Source organism: Asterias amurensis, chromosome 5 (genome assembly GCF_032118995.1).
Source record: "Asterias amurensis chromosome 5, ASM3211899v1".
Taxonomy (NCBI): domain Eukaryota; kingdom Metazoa; phylum Echinodermata; class Asteroidea; order Forcipulatida; family Asteriidae; genus Asterias; species Asterias amurensis.
The window spans coordinates 21,165,667-21,189,043 of NC_092652.1; the positions used below are offsets into that span (position 1 = coordinate 21,165,667).

At 38.5% G+C, this 23,377-nt stretch overlaps 1 protein-coding gene across 2 annotated transcripts in view; it reads left to right on the forward strand.

Annotated features, from left to right (window-relative positions):
- LOC139937043 (colorectal mutant cancer protein-like) overlaps window positions 1-23,377 on the forward strand; it is a 114,837-nt gene that overhangs the window by 20,918 nt on the left and 70,542 nt on the right. Inside the window, exons 2-3 of one of the 2 annotated variants that reach the window (XM_071932005.1) lie at window positions 8,947-9,251; window positions 9,851-9,987. In XM_071932005.1, the coding sequence (XP_071788106.1) occupies window positions 8,947-9,251; window positions 9,851-9,987 (442 nt within the window). Of the gene's footprint in view, window positions 1-8,946; window positions 9,252-9,850; window positions 9,988-22,117; window positions 22,272-23,377 lie in introns of those variants that run through there. The other variant, XM_071932009.1, reaches the window with a different exon arrangement.

Genomic DNA, 23,377 nt, shown 5'->3' on the forward strand with positions numbered 1-23,377 from the left:
TACACCAAGTGAGAATACTGGTCTTTGACAATTACCAAACATGTCCAGTGCCTTTAAGGCAAATGCTGCAGGGTGGGGGTGGGGGGCTCTGTCTCGCAGCAGTGCAGTTTTTGTCTTCTTCTGGTCAATCGAATTCTATAGGCTAATGATATTGTAAAATGACAAACTGAAAGAAGAATGATGTGTTAAAAATTGTTCTTTCTTCAAAATTATTATGTTCTGATACCTACCCTCTGGTAGTCACAATGGCTGGCTTTAAATGTCTCTCAGAAGTTTATAAAAGAAGCAAAGCATTATAATTTGTACACAAAATATGTTCATCAAATATAAATGTATACAGTCTGTTTTTTTTAGGGTGAAGTTTGACCAGTACATTCATTCCAACTTGTTCAGAAATATAATTCTCTTCACACTGACCCCAGGGGCTGCTTGAACAAAATCAGAACATATTCCTTGACAAATTTCTGCTGAGCAAAAGTGAGCATCCGGATAATCAAAAAAGTAAGTTATCACAAAAAAAATTATGCATAAACCAGAATCAGTCGTGACTGTTATCGTCTGTTTTGTTTGCTTAACAGAAAAATTTGAAGCATTATTTTTTGCTTAAACAGCTCAATGAAATTGTCCTCACAAATATGGTTTGACAGGTGGGTAAGAGGGGGTGGGGTTGCATGTCTTCCATGCTTCAACCATTGACAGATGGCCCTCAATGAGATGGCCCAGAGATCATACATTTGTAAAAAGACCAATTTTATAAAGCTGTTAAGCAGAAAATGTTGCTTGACAAAATTTTTTGCTCAGCAAAAATTGAGTGGGGCACCAGTCAAAACAGTGTACACTTAAGGTAATTTTGGCTGGTAACCTCTCTCTGCTAAGCAATAAATTTGTTGTGCTTACAGGCTTTGGGCTCACAGTCACCCAGCAATTGGGAGGCAATCAAGCCATAGTCTTTTGTCAACCTCTGTGTGTCACCAGATAGGGCCCGGAGAGTTGTGGCCTAGTTTAATTGAGTCAATATACAACATTGCTATGCTGGGGGAGAACCATTTAAGAGAGATGGGGCGTCGATCCTTTGTGCAATGCGCCAGCACCTGCCAAGGACATACAATTTATGTGCCTCATAAATTATCGTCACCCGAAACCCCCATGTGGCTTGTTTAAAATGAAGTATTTTGACAATTTTAATTTTCGAATATCAATTTCATTTTTTTTAATTTGCTCCCTGAGCAATCTTTGCAATAGAACACATTTTGGTGGCTTATTAAAATATGATATTTTGACAATTTAAATTTCTTAATTTTAACATTTTTATCTGAACAATCCTTGCAATGTCTTTTTTAAATATTTTTTATTTATTTTTTAGTTTTTTAATAAATATAATTTTTTTGGCTACAGATTCTCTTTATAAATGAAACATTCATTGAGTTGGAATTAATTTACATTATTGTTCTGTTCTAGTTATTTTGTTCATCCTTAGGTGATTCAATTAGTATTTCAAAACGAAGATCACAATGTGTAATTTTTGGTAGTCAAGACATACCATTTTTTTGATAGGAAATGATTTCTAACAATTGTTTGCTTTAATAGCAGCAATGAGCAGGATACCACTCAGAAATTAACATGGTATTTTGGTTGGTAATCTGACTAATACTCTGGTAAGCATTATTTTTTAGTGCTAAGCTCCTTTTTGTGCTCTGTGAAATTGGGCCTTGGTGTGTTTTAAAAAGGAGTATTGATGAATAGTGATGACACGCTCTTGAAAGGTGAAACTGCAGTGGTGTATTGTGTACACGTGTTTCTTTGTTGTTTTATCTTTTGTACGGGTACTGCCCGCATGTGTTCCTGAGTCCAGTGTACATAACACTGTGAAATATTTCTAATGAGGCTTTGTTGTGACTAGACACCGGGGAATTTGAGTGTAATTACAGTACATACAAGTCACTATCATTAAATTTACATTGTTATTAATATTAATTATTAATATACATGTAGTTTATTTTATTTATGAGAGGGGGTGAGAAAGGTAGTATGAGATAGGTTGCTTTTGTTTTAAAGAGACCATTGTGGGTAAAAATCATGATTTTATACAGTATATTTATTAAGTTAAAATATGTAGTCATATTTGGCATAAAATATGAATTTTAAAATAGTTTTAGAAGAAGGACAATTTTATGACAAAAGAAACCTACTAAAATGATCTCAATGTACCTTTTTAACAAAAAAAAATAAATTCTATTTATTGACAAATCTAGAGAGTATTCTGAAAGAGAAAAATACAATTTTTTGCAAATATTTATTTTTTTGGGTTCCAAATTGAACCAATTTGAAGCACTCTTGGGTAAATATAACGTACTCATCCACACTTTTGTCACTGAAAGAGCCTCATCTCTAAGTAGGCCTACCTCTTCCCAAAGGAGTTGACACTATTAACCATCTTTAAAACATCTTCTCATTCATTGAATCGCTAAAATGGTAAACTCTGGCCATCCCAGCACTTTAAACAGGTGGCGCATCTGTCCCAAAAGATATCTCAGGGATTTGCCAAGAAAGCCCCCTTAAGAAAACTGAGAAAACAAAGCAGATGGATTCACAGGGGGCAAGACTGGGAGGAAAGAGGATGCAAATGTAAGCTTCAGGTGATTTGCCATTAATATGCGACGAGGAGACAGAACACCGGGGCTCTTTGTTCGCTTTCTTGGGAGCTCATCGTCAATGTCTTGACGGAACCTGATTGTCTCCTGTATGCAGTTTAGGGATTGATGAGGAGTTGATAACCTCTGGGATGTGGTCTTAAAGCAGCAGCTGAATGACAGTGTTCTTTACTTTAAGGGTGTTCCGATGGACAAGTGAGAGTTGAGGGGTCCAAGTTGAGGGGTCCGTCTGGCTAAGTGCAAACAGTTTAGGTTTTTTTTAAAACTCTTTCATGCACTGACTGTCACTAGCGACCAGTTTAAATCCCTCCAGAAAAACAGATGTAAAACGAAAAATAAAGATTGCACTGCCTCACAGTTTTCAGAACGAGAAAGAGGACTTTTGAGGTAATATTGTCACCTGATTTGCAGGGGTCACCATTTGAAGAAAAAAAACCTAATCAATAATGTATGTGTCCATGACAAATTTATTACTAAAATAAATGGTGCATGAAAGGGTCAAGTGGCGTACATGAACACAATGATTGTCACTAATCAAGACTTCTATTGTTTGGACTTCAACATCCCCATTGGTGTTGTACACGAACACAAACCAAATCAAGGACCTCATTGGTTTTTATTTGTATTATTTGATGACTTGAGTTGAACAGTAACAGCGTCTGACACAGTTCCGGTCACAAATCAAAGATCTATTTTCCATTTTTGTGAGAGAGAAAAAATTGAAAAAAGAGGCTTGATTTCTTATGGGAGAAGAATTGAGAGGAGGCTTTATACATAAACGAAAACCTGTTGTTATTGCCATAAATGTTTTAACTAAGTTCTTTTGAAGAGGGTGTTTTTGTATAAAGTAGGCCAATGTGTGTAGAGCAGCCTCAAGCTCTTCACCATACAACAAATCAGTTCAATTGAAGTTTCTGAATTCATAAAGTCAAACAGAATCAGAGATTTAATACCCATGTGTGTAACACTAGATAGAGCCTACTGTATAAACACAATCAAGGTATGTAAAAAAACACCAACATTTATTCCCCCTAAAGATTGAATGCGCTGCCCATAAATATTCATCGCAATTCAGAAAATTGGAACTCCGGCCAAGAGAAAGAAAGACCCAGATACATTTTATGCGGGTAACCAAAGTCGCCGTAGTTTCTTAATAACATTACATTGTGTGTTTGCACACCGGTGTCTGATTTTTATTTCATATTGTGATGGTACTACACAGCAGACAAGCCAGTGTTTCCGCCTGATGGATCCCTCTCTCCCCTTTCCCCTCCTCCGTGGCATAACACCGTAGAGAATACAATATGACAAAAGACGTTGCATAGAGGGTAATAACATCCACTGTGTTTACAAGTCATTGTAAGCAAATCCTGTCCACCTCATTTCATCAAAATTAAATATGAATTTCAGGATCACCCCCCCCCCCCACCTTCCAACTTTAGGAGTGCAAACCGCACTGTGTGTTATATAAGTCATTGTCCATTGTCCACCTGGTTTTATTAAAATGAAATATGCATTTTAGAATCCCCCCCCCCCCCTCTCCCACACGAAGGAGTTCAAGTCATGAAGTGGATTGCACTTTTCTTCCCCGTTTCCCCGCTACAAGATCAGCAGACCGATACATGGCCCCCATCTTGTTGTCAAACTGCCCATTACTAATTCTATTAACCCATATTTTTACGCTTGTGGAGGTGCATTTTAGAAGTGCTTTGCGGTGCACCGGCGGGGGGATGTATGCTCTTGATTCGATTGTTACACAATTCCAAGCCCCTTGTTTGGGTTTCTGTGCCAATGAAGTCCAATTTGTGAGTAGTGTTTTCTTTTAAAAGCCTGCTGGAACCTGATAAGCGTAAATTATTTATTGACAGCAACTTGGAAATTATAGTATGTAATTGGATAGTAATCACTCAAGTTTGTTTTGAGTGAGTCAAAGTGAATTTAATGTTTTGACTTTTTGTGTTTGAATTTTTCTTTGTCTGCTGTTTTGTTATCACATCTCAGTGCCAGTGCCAGGGTTAAAAATGGTGTATTTGGTAAACAATGGTTTTGTTTTGGGCAATATGTTGTCGTTTAGGAATTTAACGTTGCCATTTCTCAAAAGATAAAAAATCCCTTCTGATCCAGTACCGACTAATATTTTTAAATGCAAAATTTTCAAATGCAAAATTTACCTCACTTACATAAAATTAAAATGGTTGACAAAGGAGCAGTAAAATGAATTGTTGAAATGGAGGGTCATTTTTATCAGTGTAGCCTCTGTGTGTCGGTTGCTTTCCTCCCACAATTTCTAGAGTTTGGCTTTACAGTCAATAACTTGTTTGTCATAGTTTGAAATCAAGTAAGGGAGGGGAGGGGGGTTCATTTTTGCAAAATGAAAATGGCCGTGCCCTCTCAAAGATTTACATGTATTTTGCTACGCTGATTTATTTTGCAAGGCTACTGCTGTATGATTTTTTGGTCAATGCTGGTATTGTTTTGTAACTTCTCCGTTAAGCATCTGTTTTTCCCAGGTACGCACCAATTCATACTGGCCTTACCTCCTTGTGAGATATTTTGGCACTGGTATTATTTTCCTGGTACACATCAATTCATACCAGCCTTATCTCCCTGTGAGATATTTTGGCGCTGGTATTATTTTCCAAGTACACATCAATTCATACTGGCCTCACCTCCTTGTGAAATATTTTGGCACTTGTTTTATTTTGTAACGTCTCCTTAAAAGGGAGGGTACACGTTTGGTAATTGTCAAAGACCAGTCTTCTCACTCGGTGTATCCCATCATAACCTAAAAATAACAAGCCTGTGAAAATTTGGGTTCAACTGGTCATCAAAGTTGCGAGAAAATGATGAAAGAAAAAACACCCTTGTTGGAAGAATTTGTGTGCTTTCAGATAAGAATAAAAGACTTCTAGCTAGAAGTCTTACATTTTAGTGATAAATTACCTCTTTCGCAAAAACTACGTTACTTCAGAGGGAGTCGTTTGCCACAATGTTTTATATTATCAACAGCTCTCCAATGCTCGTTACCAAGTCAGTTTTTAAGTTAATATTTGTTTTGAGTAATTACCAAACATGTACCTTCCCTTAAAGCATCTGTGTTTCCCCTGCTACACATCAATTCATAACCAGCCTCACCTCCTTGTGTGATATGCATTCACACCCTTAATGAACCAACCCCTCCCCTACTTTTAGTGATTGCCCCGTTAATAAATGATGAGGTGTGGGGGAACCCTTTTCACCTGGTCAGAATCGGTCAACGCCATTGCCGACATTTGTTTTCTCTCTCTCTTTTTTTTTCCTTTTTTTTTTCACACGTGAGGAGCATTGAGCCAGTGGCTGATGGCTCCCCTGGCTTCAACCTGCTCAGGTCATTATAGATGGATGATCATGACTTACAAGGGTCGCTTGAGACACAGTCTCGTCTGAGTAGGGGCTGATTGTTTCAAGAGGTTGAATATAATATGGGCGGTCGACCACAACCAGTCAAACTCTGCCATGTGGATTTACAATTTTCAACATTCATTATAATGCTATTTGGTTACAGTATCGTATAATCCGGAGGGGGGCAATCTAATTGCAATGTATTGTTGATATCATTTCAAGAAGACCCTTATCATTGTTGGTAAGTCAATACTTGGAACATCATTTACACACGCACTGGTCGCACGCTCAGGCTTTGTGCCACCATGGATGGGAAGAGACTACTTCCAGCTTCGGGCTGGTGCACATCTGTGTGTAATTCAACTCAAATTCCCCGGTTTCATTGTTTTAAAGTGATACCTCAACAGTTATGGAGGCATTTTGTGCTGCCATAATGTGGCTTCTTTGGTCAACAGATTGGTGTATAATCGGCTCATAAAACAGAATCCACCGTCAAGCATTTCATAGACACATTGACAGTGAACATATTCCTTTGTATAGCAGAGCAAAATGCTACACAAGCTGTATCAGTTGCTACTCAAAAGTCACCATTTGCTTCTCAATATTGGCATCCAGTGTGCAAAAATAAGTTCAGTCTGTACTATACTATACTGCTTGTAGGGAGTTCTATATTTATGTAAACCATGTTTTAATAATGTCCATCTGTAATGTCCTTTTATATTGTTCCTCTTAAATTGTGGCATCAGGAGATTAACTCGATGGTAATTTAGTTTACTTGTTTACTTATTTATAATCCATCAGGGGTGCTACTTTGTGTTCTCTCTCCCCCAATTGTATGTGCATGTTTTTGTTTTCTTTACTGTTCTTATTGTCTGTCTTGAATTTTTACCTGTGAAATCCAATTCAATTCAGTTTCAATTCATTGAGGTTTATTAAAAATATCAAAAATACACGACAGAAGTTAAAAAGACTTAAATTGGCGTGTTTACATTCATTATTGTTAAAAATTACAAAAGACAACAAACTCTGACTTAACAAGGAGAAGAAACTGTAGGCATGAATGCATAAATTAAAAAAAATTTGATCAAATTTGAAAAAAAATTTGATAAAACTTAACCCAACTGTGAAATGAATGAATACATGAACAAGTATGTAAATGTAATGCATTGCAGCAGCAGCAGGAAATGTCACAACACCCAGCCTACCATCATCTTCCATCATCTAGAACAAAGGTTGATGTGTTCCCTGTTTGCAATACGCCACAAATTGTCACTTTTCATTATTTCCACGGCAACGAAAATGGCTGGGGTTTCAGTTAACTGACAGTGACAATGGCTTATGTCAGAGCTGTACATTGAGAGAGTTACAGCATACTTTGGAGGGGTGGGCCATTTTCTTTTGTCACTTGGTTGCCGGACGCCATTTTTCGTCCAAATGCAGCACAACCTGTTTGTGGTTTTACTGCGCCTTGAACAACCAGCAGGGTGGATATGCGTGTGCGCATTACAAGTCTTATTATTATTATTATTAACCTAAAAGACACTAGTCTGGGACCAAGTATTTGCCATTGCGGTTTATTTTTTGATACAAAATGGTTTCTAAGTTCTCATCGCAAGTTGTCGCAACTCTCAATATATGGCTATTGCTTTTGTCAAAGCTTTGGATCTAAACCACTGTTGAAATCAAACCCACAATGAAGGTTACCTACATGTAGGAATAAAAGTAGAGACAGTTATTAGACATTGTTTGGGCATGTTGTCATAACTCTACAGTCATCTGCTGTGATGAAGTGTTTCGTCAACCTGGGGGGTAAATGGCATCCCAGGATGAAGCTAAGGGTGCCATTTAAAGAGAGTTCCTGTGTACAACTGCAAAGTTGATTGACAGAACTTTTGGTTTGAGGTATTTTGGCAGTAGCCCAAAACATTTTAACTTTTTACAGTGCCTGTTTTTTTTCTTCTTCGCGTTTTGAGCCTAAAATGCCCAGCTTGTTCAGGTAGACTTTTAGAATACATAAAATCAATTGAACAATATATGATATTGGCACTTTTGATACAAATAAAATAGTACGACCTTGACACTGAAAGAGTTAATGGATGATGTCGTCATGGGTAGTAAAGCCATCTGGGATATCAACCATCAATTATGAACCTTGAATCTTAAGTCTTGACTCTTGATTACTTTTGGTACGTAATTCATTAAGCAGAAGTATGACCACCTAATTTTTTTGTGGTATCACGAAAACTAAATGTCTATTTTAAATTTGCTGGATATAAATGTTTCACTGATCCACTGGGCCCAATTTTTATAGAGTTGCTTAGCAGACAGAAACAAAATTGTGCACAAACTTTTTGCCTAGCAGAAATGAGCAGGATACCAGTTTAAGATTTCACACGTAACATGATACTTTGGCTGGTAACCTTATTCTAGTAAGCATATTGTTTAGGTGAGGTTTGTGGTAGCATCATGTGTACGGTGGAAGTCTCTTTTGAGTAGTGTTGGTTCTGAAAAGAAATGGTGGCTGACAACTCCACATTTCACTCAGTATGCTCTGATCATCTTCAGGGGAATGCTGGGGTGGATTTCACAAAGAGTTAAGACTTAGTATTTCTTGAGTTAGGATGAGTTACTCGTTGTAACTTAAGACTAGCCTAACTTCTTTTAATATCTCCTAGGACTAGTCCTTACTCTTTGTGAAATCTACCCCTGGATTCTGTTGCTAGATGCTGCCTTGTAGATTAACTTGGAGTTGGGTATTACTTGATGGCATGCGAGGGCGGTAACAGGATAAGCTGGCCTCATCCCGATGAAGCTCCTTCTGTCCTCTGATTATATTTTGTTTAATTTTTATTTGTTTAAAGATTTCCATCGAAACTATTTTCAAACAAATCTTCCTTTATTTCGCTCTTTTCAGACACGATCTCCTCGCCGTCTGTCGAGAGCTGAACATGGAGGAGGCTGTCCAGGACATCATGGAGCAGCTAGGAGCTGGCGAGACGGGCCGGATCTCCTGCCAAGAGTTCATCAGCTGCCAGCGGAAACTCAAAGGGGAGATCAGCTCCCTGGCCAAACAGGACAGCGGCCTCTCGTCACATCCGAGCCTCGGGGAGCTGGACGCCAAACTGGAGGGTCAGGGGTCAGTGGGCATGGGCAGTGATCCCAATTTACCGCAGAATTTAAACAAGTACGGGTCGTGGCCCAATAGTGATAACAGTCTAGGTGAGTGGGATTCTGATTTTTGGTTTGTTTGTTTAATGGAGAAATAAAAACTTATCTCAGAAATTGCGCAAGTAAATTCATTTTGATTGTATTCTTTATTATCTCAAGTAAATGTCAGTGTCGGTGTCAGTTAGACATTCCTAATTTAACATCTGATGTGAAGGAGCACAGGATCTTCCCTTGGACTATTTCTAGACTGATTGAAATACATAGCGCCCTCTGTTGATCAAACTATACAAATTTTGACACAATCACTTGAGTCACTAGTAGATCTGTTATATTATTCACCGCAAAATAATGTAGTATGTTTTGGATGGATGTTTTAAATTAACTGGTGGTTGTGTATGGGGGGGGGGAATGGTTGCTTTCAAACAGATAATTATCATGCACTTGTCTCGATCAATGAAATTAGGCCCGAGCCTAAGATTTTAAGATAAGTGTTTAAACAAAGAACTTCACAATGCATGATTGTTTACTCCCAAAGAGAAAAACTGCTAAAGAGTAATGCCCCTCTTCTGTCACTGTTTGGATAAAGCATTAATGAAAACATTTTATCGAGAGTTGACTCTAACTCGTTATCTCTCAAACTTCATTCATAGCTTCCTCAGCAGCAAGAGAGAGTTGGGAGCGAGATTCAGGGGCGAGGGACATGAGCCCAGAGCCAGGAGCCTTCCTTCAGAAGCTCATGGAGAGCGCCAACTCCTCGACCGGCAACTTTTTGGAAGTGGCTAACACGGTAAGAAACCATGATTTTTTTATTTGCTTAGGTTTGGTGTGGTGTGGTGCCCTTTGTGATGATCTTTTGAAAAGTTACCCTAGGTCACAAAAGTGCTGTGCCCTAGGTCGACCTTTTGCGATTATTTACAACCTGAGCGTAAATGCGATGATTTTAAGACAACCTGAAACAGTCACTGCTCTAAACACTTAACATTCGCAAGAGTAGAACAATTTCAACTTGAACGATGTGATTCCGACAGTCGGGAACCAATCGCAGGCGCACGATTTCTCAGTTGTTGTGACCTGTGCATAATTATTTTGTCTGCGCGTTGCGGACGGTTTGTTGCGGGCGCAAGAAAATCGTAGGTCGACCTGAGGATAAGGGAGAATAGAGTGTGCAAGTGTCGTGCTATTTTCAGCGACAGGTACATGACCTGAGTGGCTTGACTCGGCACCATGTGTGATTTCTTCTCATGCACTTATGGACATGGATGTAACTGTTATTCATGTTATCACTAAACTATGCAATTGTAGCACAAAGACAGGCTTGATCGGCAATTAGGGTTTCTTAAGCAACCTGATTTTATTTAATAGAATTTTTACAGTCTTTGTATGAACTGTTTTCTCATTTTCAATACGAGCAAGACTTGTACAGTCAACTTCAAAGTCTGACTGTACAGTCAGCCTTAAGTTATTGCGTGAAGGACCTAGGATACAATTATGAAAATAATCTGTGCTTAGCCTGTGTCTAAAGCTATGGCTACTGCTCGATGGCCACGTCATCATGCATTGAAATATAGGACATCCTTAGTAACAGTCTCTGCAGCCCCCAACTTGGATCTGACCCTAAACTTAAACAGGGCCCTCTTGTGGTGTAGACTTGTGAAAGTTTGTATCAAAATATTCTTTTCAACAGAGGGCAGTATATCATTTGAACAGTGCTGAACTTGGCTTTACTTTCCTCATAATCTCAAATCGTTCTACACTTAAAGTTATAAAGTTATTTCATATTCTTTAGTACATTAGATTAATAGGTCTAATAATTGTATTCATGTTTCAGGATCTTTTTGCCATGTGGCTTTACAGTTGATGATGAAAGATATTGATGTTTGTTTACTTGTATGTCTGCTTATTTATTTGTACATCTGTTTAACAATAGAATATTAATGGAGATGATTTTCTGTTGGCGGGAACACACAATTTTAAGTAATTATCGTGTATGTTGCTGGCGTTGAATTTCGTTCTTGAAGGGGCACAGCAACTTTCCTCTGATAAGGGGCACTTCTTTGAATAACTTTGCAAAGAGCACTACAGCATTTATAAGCACAGGGCGCACTGCAATTAGGAGACTTTGGGACGCTAGGTGGCAGCAGACTTACCAGGTACATTTCCATTGTTTACGAGCTCTGAGCGTCTGCACATGATCGAGAACAATGGATTTTACCTGGTAAGTCTGCTGCCATCAAGCGTCCCAAAAGTCTCCCATTGCTGTGAATGCTGTGGGTTATTTCGAGGCGTGATGTTGAATTTAGTTTTGGACAATTTTTTTTTGGAGTACATTCATTGTGTCTTTTTGTGTTGGATCATTGCCATTCAATTATTAAAATTACATGTGGTGTTTGTGTATAACATTATGTATTCTTATTGAAGAGCCCAGGTGAACGACAGATGGTGAAAAAAATGGAAACATTGACTTTTAGAATTAGTGAACAATTAAAAAATCAATTTCTCCTTATTAAATTGAAACCGTTTACAGTAATTTGCATTGATTTTCCTTGTAAAGTGCTTTGACAAGACATTGTGTTAGGGGCTATATAAAAGCTGTGGAGTACTAAACTATTACAACTCTTTCATAAGTCGACAGATTTCAGAATGGGAAAAATTACTCTTGGTATAAAAATGCTATAGATGAGTATTGTGACCAATTTATTTAATTAATTAGTTATTTATTTATTTTTATTATTATTATTTTTTTTCGGAGGGGGGGGGGGGTTGCCATTTGTCAAAAGAAATACCTTCCCAAATACACAATGTGTTCAAACAAATGATCAATTGATCACCTTATATAAATGGTGCCTGAAAGGGTTAATATTAATCGGACATCAAATTCCACACATTAAATTTTACAACATTAACTATGGTCAAATGCCAACACCCAGCATGAGATCCGAGGTCTTTTAATAGTTGAGTGAGAAATTACCTCTTTTTCACAAACTACAATTCTTCAGCCTTTTATAACATCAACAGCTCTTGGTTGCTTATTACCAAGTAAGTATTATGGTAAATATATTTGATTACTTATCATTAGTGTCCAGTAACATATTTTGTGAACACTGAATGCTTTATTGAGTATGCGAATGGTGACTTGGAGTTGCAACCATAGAGTTATATATAAGAACTAGAGGGCGCACTGGTGATGCTTCTTGTGACGGGAACGCAAGGAGACACGCGCGCGCCATTCTGTACGCACGTTGAATATGAAACACACGTTAGAGTTTGTGTTTATTGAACGCTACGCGATGCTGTTTTTTCAACTTACAAAATGGTTGCACAAACACACGCTAAGCAATGCCTGTTTTGTCAACTTAGAAATCGGCCGCCTGCGCGCATGCCGGGTCGCGTATATAGGCCAGTGCGCCCTCTAGTTCTTACATAACTCTATGGTTGCAACTGATACATTTTGTGTTGCAATTTGCTCTGCTATGCAAGGGACATCATTCGCTGCCACACATTAAATTTCACAACATTAACTGTGGTTGAGTTGTCGAATGCCAACACCCAGCATGATATATGAACACAGTGATCATTAGGAACTCCACTAGCAGCGATATGTAAGAGAATGTATAAAACCCATTGCAGGTGCTTGCCCTCAATCATCTCTCATGGAACATGACCGCTTTGGCACGTCGTCATTCCGCTAATCCCTTCTGAGTAACTGAGACACGTGTTGCAAATGAGGACTCTTTAACCTTGGCCTCCCTGTAATACTTTCAAGTATTCTACAGTAAGAAATGGAACGCACAAAATTTAATGAACAGTAGGTTTTTTAAATAATTTGTTTTATTTGTGTGATTTATAGGCAAAATTATATAGAAAGATACAATGTAAGTCACATGAAAGTTTCAAGTGATTGCAGGGGGGTCTGTTTGCTGATAAAACAGCAAAAACAAATCCAATTATAGGTTCTCTGTATGATATCATCCATTGTTCACATCTCAAGATTTTCAAAAACATACATTGTCACAGAGTTCAACAGACCTTAATTGTACGCAGTGAATGCTCGACCATGTTTGATAAGGGGTACATTACAAAATAATTAAAAATCAACAATGCTATCACCCCCCCCCCCCAATTTATTATTTAAAAAAAGTTTTGGTACTTTCCTTGTTCAAGCCTACTTAAGTATATGTGCAATTTTTTAACTACAATTTGCACTAAAATTTATAGATTTTGTCCCTCAGGTAACAAACAATAAATAATTGTTTGGCCGTGACACGTACCTACGCATAATGAATGACATTTTTCGTTATTTAATCAACAAGATTTATGCACTCTTTTAAATGTTTGAAAACTTTTTAAACTTAACTTAAAGGCAGTGGACACTATTGGTAGTTACTCAAAATAATTATTAGCATAATGAGTAATGGGGAGAGGTTGATGGTATAAAACATTTTCAGAAACGGCTCCCTCTGAAGTAACGTAGTTTTTGAGAAAGAAGTAATTTTCCACGAATTTGATTTCAAGATCGGAATTAGATTTTGAGGTCTCAAAGTCAAGCATCTGAAAGCACACAACTTTGTGTGACAAGGGTGATTACTCTTTCATTATTATCTCGCAACTTCAACGACCAATTGCGCTCAAATTTTAACAGGTTTGTTATTTTATGCATATGTTGAGATACACCAAGTGAGAAGACTGGTCTTTGACTATTACCAATAGTGTCCAGGCCACGATTTCAAACAGAGTTAGGACTCGTCTTATCTTGAGTTATGACGAGTAACTCAGCTTAACTTAGGATTAATCTTAAGGTCTGCATGCTACAGTGCAGGATTGGGATCACCCTAGGTCCTGATATTAGTCTTACGTTAGGAAGAGTTTTGTGAAATCGACGGCAGTGTCTTAAAAAAAGTTTAAACAAGATTTAAAAGGCTGTACAATCCCTTTAAACTGGAGAATACCAAGTGGCATACATCTAGAATATCTAGAAGTTGCGTTCCCCGCGGCATATGTCTTACATAAAGCTCCATCTGTACACTCATAGAGTCATATCCTGTCAGTAAAGTCACCCCAACCTTGTCAAGATATTACGTACAGATTAGATCTTATTTCTTCGGTTGGTAATGTACACAAAGTGAACTGCTGCTTTCGGCAATGATTTGCCAGCAAGGGTTTTTAAGTCGGTGTGGTTAACTGTACATGATATACAGAAATGTATGTTGGGTACATTGGTGCGCTGCCTGTTGGCAAATATAAGATTTATTTTTCTGCAATTTGGTCGTGGAAATACTCTGGGCAAAAATCTCAATAAAATATACAAACATTACGTGCTCTGTTAACAAAAACATAAATTGCATATTGCATCAATGCAATATATGTATTTACTCCCTAAATAGTGAAAATAGTGGACCATGACAAAAAAAAAACAAGTACTGTAGTACAACAATAATTGTTTCCCCAAGTCTTCATACCCCCCCCCCCCAAAGAAAAAAAAAACCTAAACAAAAAACCACACAAAAAAACAAAAACACAGGCATATTACTCAGGTGGGATTCAAACCCACAACCATTGCCAATTTTAAGAGCAGATGTCTTACTTCTAGACCACAGAGTTTCTATGGTTAGCGAGAAGTAATAGCTCTGTATACAAGCAAAAGGCAAATTTAACATCTTACTAAAATGAGCACTGTTATTAAAGGAACCTGAGATTTTGTCCTGTTCCATTGGACACTCTGCATTCAGGAACCTGATACACCCCTCTATCTGCAACCCTGGCTTCTTGTACTTTTTTCCCATTGGATGATGGTCTAAGCTATCACTGAAGCTCTCTGGTTTTTGTTTCAGTTTGGAGTCAATCACACTGAAAGTTGACACCATTTGAAACAAATCATCGGATATTGATACTGATCATGTCCTTCATTATGCCGATGGGGTTAATGTCATGTGTAGTGTTTTTATCATCTCTTGGGAGATGGTTTTATATTCATAAATTATTTTAAATTATTACTAGAGGAAAATTGCTGTGCCCCTTCAAGAGCGAAGTTCAAGGCCTGAGGGCACTTCCATTGGAAAATCTTTAAGTCTATTGGAAAGTTTTGAGATGGGCACCAAGGCTAAGACCTGGGGCAACAGAGGCCATGCCTCCATGGCCTGCCTCCATCAAATTCCAGGCCTGAAATTGAAATTTGTTTATTCATCCAGCAATGTCATGTTTTAATGCTTGAGGGGAAAAGGAAACAACGCAAGTCACTTTCTGACTCATTTCAGAAGATTGGGTCACCGACTCTGTATTTAGGGCACGAGTGATTGAAAACAAATCTTGGCCCCGCCGTCGCCCGTAATAAATGTAAATTGTTGCGGATAAAATTGCCAAACGTGCTGAAATCACACATGTGGGAGTTTGCGAGGGGTGAGGTTTCTAACCGCCCTCAGAGAAATAACTTTGTGTCGGATGTTTTTTATCGAATGAAAAATAAAATCACTTTGTGTTTTGTTTTCCCCCAGTCTCTCCTTGCGCTCATTGACACTCGAGGCGAAACTGAAATGTTTTGTCTTGCTAATGGCATGTAATTTCCTGGATAGCCTCCCCCAAATGCATGTGGGGGATGCAAGCCAATTATTATTAACCTAGTTACAGTGGTGTTACTACATTAGGTCTGCATGTGGAAGAGGCCATTTCATGCAAAACCGGAACTTTAGAGGACAACAAAATCATAAAAATGGAAATGTTATACATGTATCGTAGGTGATCACATTAATGGGAGAAAAAACATGTATGAACTCAGGGTTGGCCCATAACTTTTTCAGTGACTAGCCAGCAGGACCGCTTAGATCGTCATTTCGCTGTTCCGCCAGCTTTTTCACTGGGCCATATTTTAGTGTTTCCTTGCAACCAGCACTGCTTGCAACTTTGTTATTAGCATGGGACTTTGTGAATGAAGGAATATGAACAATCGGTGTTTGCGAATATATCAGTGGCAAGCAATCAACTTGCGGGCCTTAAAATAAACCATGGCACTCTGTGCTGTGGTGCCCTCTGCAAGGTTCCAATGGCAACTTACATTTTCCTCATACTTAGAAGTTCCCCCTACCAGAGGGAAATTGATGTGCCCCCTTCAAGAGTAAAGTTTCAGGCCTGAACTAGCCAGCCAGACTAGTTTGACATATATTTGACTGGTCCTTGTGTGTTTTTTAACTGCAATTTGCCAAAAATCGCTGTTGAGGAATCAGTCCTGTGTTTGTGTTAAACTTTGACTTCCTCAGAAGAGAGAACAGAGTCCCCCTTTCAAAAAACGGAACCCAAGCCACCCAGTTATAATTAAACAGAAATTATGAGAAACAAGTGCAGACACAACATTACTCCCTGCAGAAGCGACAGTTTAACCTCAGTGTCATCTATCTTGGAATCTCACTGAAAGACCTGCTTTGTTCTGCTTCACCTGTTTTTGAAGGGATATTTATGAGGTGCGGTCTTTGCATTTGTTTTTGAAAAGCAAAATAACAATTTAGAAATGTCTAAGGAACTTGTAAGGAAAGGCGTTTTTTTTAATCTTTCAAAATCAGAGAAAACAGATTGGATTGTTTGGTTGATGAGTTGACTTAGAGTGTCACCTGTTTCGTTAAGGGTGTTTATGAGGTGCGGTTTCACATTTTTTCTTGAAAAGCAAAATAGCAACTCAGAAATTCTCAGGAATTTGTAAGGAAAGGGGTGTTTTGTAAACTTCCTATATAAGAGAAAACAGATTGGACTGTTAGGGTTGTTGAGTTGACTTAGAGTGTCAGATTGTGTCCTACATAACTCAAGCTGTCTACTATTTGTGTGGGGCCTATTTTTTTGTATAGCAATGTTAAAATAATTGCGAAGTAAAACAATTTTGTTCGATCAGTGAATTTGGGTGCTCTAAAGGCAAAGTATATAATATACACGTATTTGTTTAACCGTTCCGATTGTTTTAATCCATTGAAAATGTAGATTTATACAATAAAAGTAACCTGTGAAAATTTCAATTCGAAAGGTGGTAGTGTTTGTGTTTGAGATACTGCGCGATCTTAGAAATACTTCATGCATGAAACATTTCTCAGTCTGAATTTTTTACAAATCCCTTTCTCCAAACACCACATTCCTTCCTCAAAATGATGTCATCCACAGCTGCAGTGCCCCTTACCATGTAAATTTGTATGGTAATTAAGCCAGGCCTGTTACTTCACGGAGGCAACGGAGGCAATTGCCTCCGTTGCCCCTTGTCATTGCCTTGGTGCCCTTGAAATGCTCCAGTAGAAATTTACAATTTCCTCATAGGGTGCCCTTGCCAAAGAGTAATTGCCTTGTTGCCCTTGCCCTTTCAAAAATAAAGCATACAGCCCTGTTAAGCTGTACCCCTACCTTTAAATAAGGGGCACACAGCAAGGGTGTTTTCTTTCGGAGGTTGTATGGAAGCCAATTTGCTTACTACAAATATTTTCCACAAACAAAGAACCAAATTCCAGACAATAAATAATGCGCATCCTCACCCTCCTCAGCCATTTAATAGAAATCCAAACTTTGATCGAGGAAGAAGGAAGTAACCATTGCGTTTAAAACAATTTATGATGAATGAGAAAAGACTGACAGGAAATACAAAATTGCCAATAACCACAGGATGTGAGCGTTATAATTTTCAACAAAAGATTCTTGTTATGATACTGGAGGACAAGTAACAAAATATTTAGGTTCATAAAATGAACGGACTCCAAACTCATGTTATTTGACGGTACAACAATTGCAAACCTTGTCTTTTATTTACATGTATTCCTTTCCCTTTCAAATGACTACTTCAGACACATCATTTTCTAAAGAAGTTATAACTAAGCAAACTTTTATTAGTGCCGAAAGAAATGTTTTCACTAACAATTTCCGCGAATAATGGAGGAGGGCAAACCATATTTTGAACAGATGTGAAACCCTGTGGAAGTAATGCACAGACACATTGCCTGCACCCATTTGTACTGGGTCGTATTTGTTAAGGTTGCTACCACACGCTGCTTGTCCAGAGAGACACAGACAGCACCAGAGAAAGTGCCGGGATTGCATTGGGCCAAGTAAAAATAAATACCAGGTGATCGTCCGGGGTTTTTTTTTCCAAAAAGGGGAGGATGAGGGCCTTTTTATGTTTGAAATTTTTTCACAAAGGTAGCTGCTAAGCATTTTAATTCAAATTGGCTACCAATTCTTTAGTTTCATAAAGTCACAAATTCTTAAAAGATTATTAAGTTTAATGAGAAATACACAGGGGAAAAAAAAGTAAAAAGAGAGGAAAAAAAGCGGCCTCAAAAAAGGATGAGGGAGAGGGCGATCAACTATTTTATTTATTTATTTGGCTTTTAGGATGGTGGAAATAATAGGCAAGGAAATGACTTGGAATGGAAATTTGATTACTACGAGTCGACGGAGGACATCGACTACAGACGTCGTCGCTGCAGAGTTTGTTGAGATGGAAGACCAACACTGACTTGATTTATCTTCACAGCTCGATGCTTTGTCTCCTTGCTCTCTGCTTTGTCTTTATTTTTATTTTTATAGTCTCCTCGGCCAAGTTCCTCAGGAAACTCAGATGCATGATCGCAGCAGTACTTGGATTGCCATTAAGAAAGGCGTACCTAATTAGGAAGATTGGATTTCAGGTGTTTGTTTACATTATAAGGAACTGTGAATTACCCTGGGCAGTAATCTTGTGTTGTCATTCATCGTTAAAAAAACACCTTGTATTAGTCATCGTCTGTGTTAAGGGGGGACTCCAGTCTGGGACTTGCATTTCAAATACCCAAAGTTCAGTTTCAGAAACATAAATTGATTCAATGACTATGTTTATGATTTTTTTGTGATACTGGATTTCAACGTTCAAAAAACCTTCCATTAGTCATCGTTTATGTTAAGGGGGAACTGCAGACCAGCACAGCAGACCTCCATTTCAATAAAAAAAAAAAAAGTTCAGTTTCAGAAACATGAACCGATTCAATCACCAATGTTTACGATTCTAGGGGATACTGGATTTTGACTCATGCTGCTGCATCTCACATAGGGGGTATCGTTTTAGTATCCCTTCCTCACATACTTGAGAAAAGCTAGCCTTCCTCCTGGGATGCGGCAACTGATCACAATCCTTGGCCAGCCGAACGTGATGAAAGCCGTCTCCCTTGGCGTGAATGTGTGTGTGTGCGTTCTGGATGCTTTGAGAGACAGCATATCATTGCCCCGGTACTAATGGGGAGGTCAGATCTACCCTCGGACAGACAGCAGAGAGTGTGAACGACATCAGCTCGGAGCGGCTGTCCTCCTGGAGGTTGGAGGGCACTAAGAAAGAGAAGAGAAGTGTATGAAGACCTCACATCGGATAACAGAGGGTGCTTTTTAACCTCTCCGCATTATTAGTCCCGCAAAGAAAAACCGATTAGGGATCAACATATTAAAAAGGAATCTGATATCTTGTTGATGAGAGGGGGGAAGAAAACAGCGAGAATGTAAGCCTCTCCTTGGAGATTAAGACTCGCCAAGATTTCTTTGGGTGATGTGTTGCCATGGTTACAGCAAGTTCAGCATTGCTCTGTCTCAAATGTGACTTGCAGGTGTGTTTTTTATTGAAGACTCATTTGGGTCCTGTGGAGTTATTGATGAGATAAGCATGCACTGGACGCCGTATCATCCATCTGTTGCTTTGTGCAGTCTTGAAGAAACGTTTCTTCTCCTGAAACTTTTCTGACAAGGGCTGCACATCTCGGCGACGTCGTTGCACTTTGTGAGAATGTATCGGATGTAGCAAGGTGTTGTGTACTTTGCACCGATGTGAGCAGTGTGAACTCCTTCATTTTCTTGTCGCTTCAATTCCAGCCTGTATGTTTTTTTTGTGAGGGACTGATGTTATTAAAAAGCACTTCAAAGTCTAGACGTATGATAGATTCCTGATGGAGGAGGGAGTTGCTTCGTTTGCTGTGGGATCAATGCAGTAGCCGCAGCAGAGAAGTAATTTCATTCTGACATCCTCGCCTGAATGGAATGAGTAGAGTATCTAGATCTCTGACATTTGACGTATGTAGAAATATAAAGTGAGGTCGTCGTCAGAAACACACTACAATTGAGGCTGTATTTGCTTCATTGTTCTTCAGAGTCCCGGACAATTTATGAAAAGCGGATTTTCTATATCTGTCTGTTCTACAGAGCGTTGGAACCAACTCTTACTACTTGAGGTGTATACTTATATAGAATTACTTGCTGCTCAATTGTCTAATTTACATTTCTGTTGGTAACTCGGCAGGATTCTTAAAGGAGAACATAAAGCCAAGGGTGCGTTGGTGGAGTATAGAGTGGACACAAAAGTCCTATTATAGACTAAACAATTGGAGAACAGGCGGTGCTGAAGACACGACAACTGTTAAATAGAATGTCAAGAAGAAACACTGTTGCAACTGTAGAAAATTAATTTTCAGTGTTGATTCACAAGGGAGATCAGCAACCCTTCACAGTTGTGAGAAGAAAGTCAAACACTTCACAGAGAAAGCTGCAAAATCTGATTGGATTAACGCCAAGGAGACATCAAGGAACAATCCGCTTAATCAGACGGCGACGAAAGAAAGAAAAAAAGCGACATATCATGCTGACATCTGTCGCAGCAACTTCCTTAGTGGATTCGTTAAATTCTGATCTCCACAAAGTGATAAAGCATTTTGACTAAAAAGCAACCAACAAAGGGGAGAACTTAAATCATGTTGTATTGGTTTTTTAATATTTTTTCCTTCCGTGGTGTCAGCTTCTACACTCGGGACCTATAAAGAAACACCACCCCTGCAAAATTTTGAAGATAGCGTTACAACTTTCCTGAAATCAACCCTGTAAGAGTCCCAGTGGATAATAACACAATAATAATAATAGTAATACCATATCGCCATAGAACTCCTTTACACTGTATGCATTGTGTCTCTTCCACTCATGTGTGTGTAAGTTAACGGGTCTCTCCTTAGAACGACCCAACCAGTCGGCTTAACATTGACATAATGATGTGGCCGTGAAGAGACAATTTCAGCCGAGAGAGTCCTAATCATGTTACTGCATTAATTGATGACGGAGCACACGTTGATGGCGAATAAAAAAAAAACGGTGACAGCGATCCTGACGGGGATTACGAGCACCTGTCTCTGAATGCAGTTACAGGGGACGAGGAAAAAAAAAGGAAGATGAATCCTTGCTTGGATATAGTGTGACTGCTCGAACTATCCTGTCTAATGACAGCAGTTACAGGGGACAGGGAAAAAAATACTTTCTCGGTATGAGTGTGACTACTGGCTAACTATCCTGTTTAACGTTCGGTGCTTGGTGATTTCGATGTACGTAATTCACACAGGAAGAGTGTGCTTTGGAACATGACTGTCTTTAGGAGAGTAAACCTTGAGTAAGTTTTAAGTTTGATTACAAATCCTTGCTTGGATTCAGTGCGACTACTACTAATTATCCTGTCTTAACGTTCAGTGCTTGGTGATGTCGATGATACGTATTATTCACACAGGAAGAGCATGCTTTTGAGCATCGGTTTTGTTTTTAAGGAGAGTAAAGTTTTAAGTTTGTATACATGCTGGAGCAAAACAGTTTCTCTTTGATCCCTACATTTGTTGAGTGTGGACAACTTTGTGATCTGCAGATTTATTGATGAGTGTCTATTGGATTTGGTGGAGGAGCAGTGAAATGGCAGTGTGCATGGTGGATTGAATACATTTGGCATTGTCATTACTACATACATGGTAGAGAAACGAAAACTTCTCTTTCAGTTTTGTGTAGAACATCCTAATTAAGGATCATCTTGAATATCATTTTACATTGGAGTTTTTTTTTTTTTTTTACAAACTGGAGTTCAGAAGGCCAACTAGGAAAAGCACAAACAAAACTCTGAGGGATATGTAACTTCTGACCACACTTTTGTGGGTATCCCTGGAGGGATTTTTCACAGAGGAGTCAGGAGTCTTTGAGGTTACAGCACGATTGTGAATTTTCAAAATGGCCAATGTGAATAATGGTCACTTATGCCCTGGTGGAGTGCGTACAACAAGGACCAATGCAGACATGGTATGTAGGAAACTTTGTCGATTTATACGTATTGTTGGAAGTCAAGTTTCCAATCAATTGCATTATAGTACAGTGTACTAATGTATGTATGTGCAATACTGTACGTGGTATCTTTTTTAATTTACATACACTTCTCCTTGTAAGTTATGCTTTATACATTGTAATAGACAAAACAATGTTTTAGTTCTATAGAAATGGATTCCAGTACTTGAATCTGAACCCCAAACACAAATAATAACTTATTTCTTAGATTGTGGGCATTATACTAATAATTCTGAACATCAGCAACTGTTACCAACTTTGCCATAATCGGGTGATCACAGTATGCATTTTCTCATATTTTCAAGGTAGAAATCCAGGTTTGTTTTACAGAAATTCTGCAACTAAATTTTTAGATTCTGGACATCATCCCGGGGTTGGGTCCCAGGTCATCCCGGGCTAGGGTCCGGGTACAAATACATTAAGTTTTGTGTTCCTTCTTAATGTTTTGATTTCTATTGATATTCTTTATAATAGATGTTAAATTTGCATCGGGGATAAAGAATATTAATTTTTTTTTTTTTTTTTACCCATACACCGATGTGTACTCAGAGAAAGTACTGAGTATACAGTGCTAACACACACCGGTGTATGGGTAAAAAAAAAAAAAAAAAAAAAAAAAAATTAATATTCTTTATCCCGATGCAAATTTAACATCTATTATATCGTTGCGGTACCCGCTGCCAAAACATAGGATTCGAACTGCCTCTAGCTGCCGGGCAATCTCGGTAGTCTAGTTGGTAAGACACTGCTCTAGAATTGAAAGTACTGAGTATACAGTGCTAACACACATCGGTGTATGGGTAAAAAAAAAAAAAAAAAAAAAAAAAAATTAATATTCTTTATCCCCGATGCAAATTTAACATTTATTATATCGTTGCGGTACCCGCTGCCAAAACATAGGATTCGAACTGCCTCTAGCTGCCGGGCAACCTCGGTAGTCTAGTTGGTAAGACACTGCTCTAGAATTGCAAGGGTCGTGGGTTCGAATCCCACCCGAGTAACATGCCTGTGATATTTTTTCACATGACTCGGGAAAGTACTGAGTATACAGTGCTAACACACAT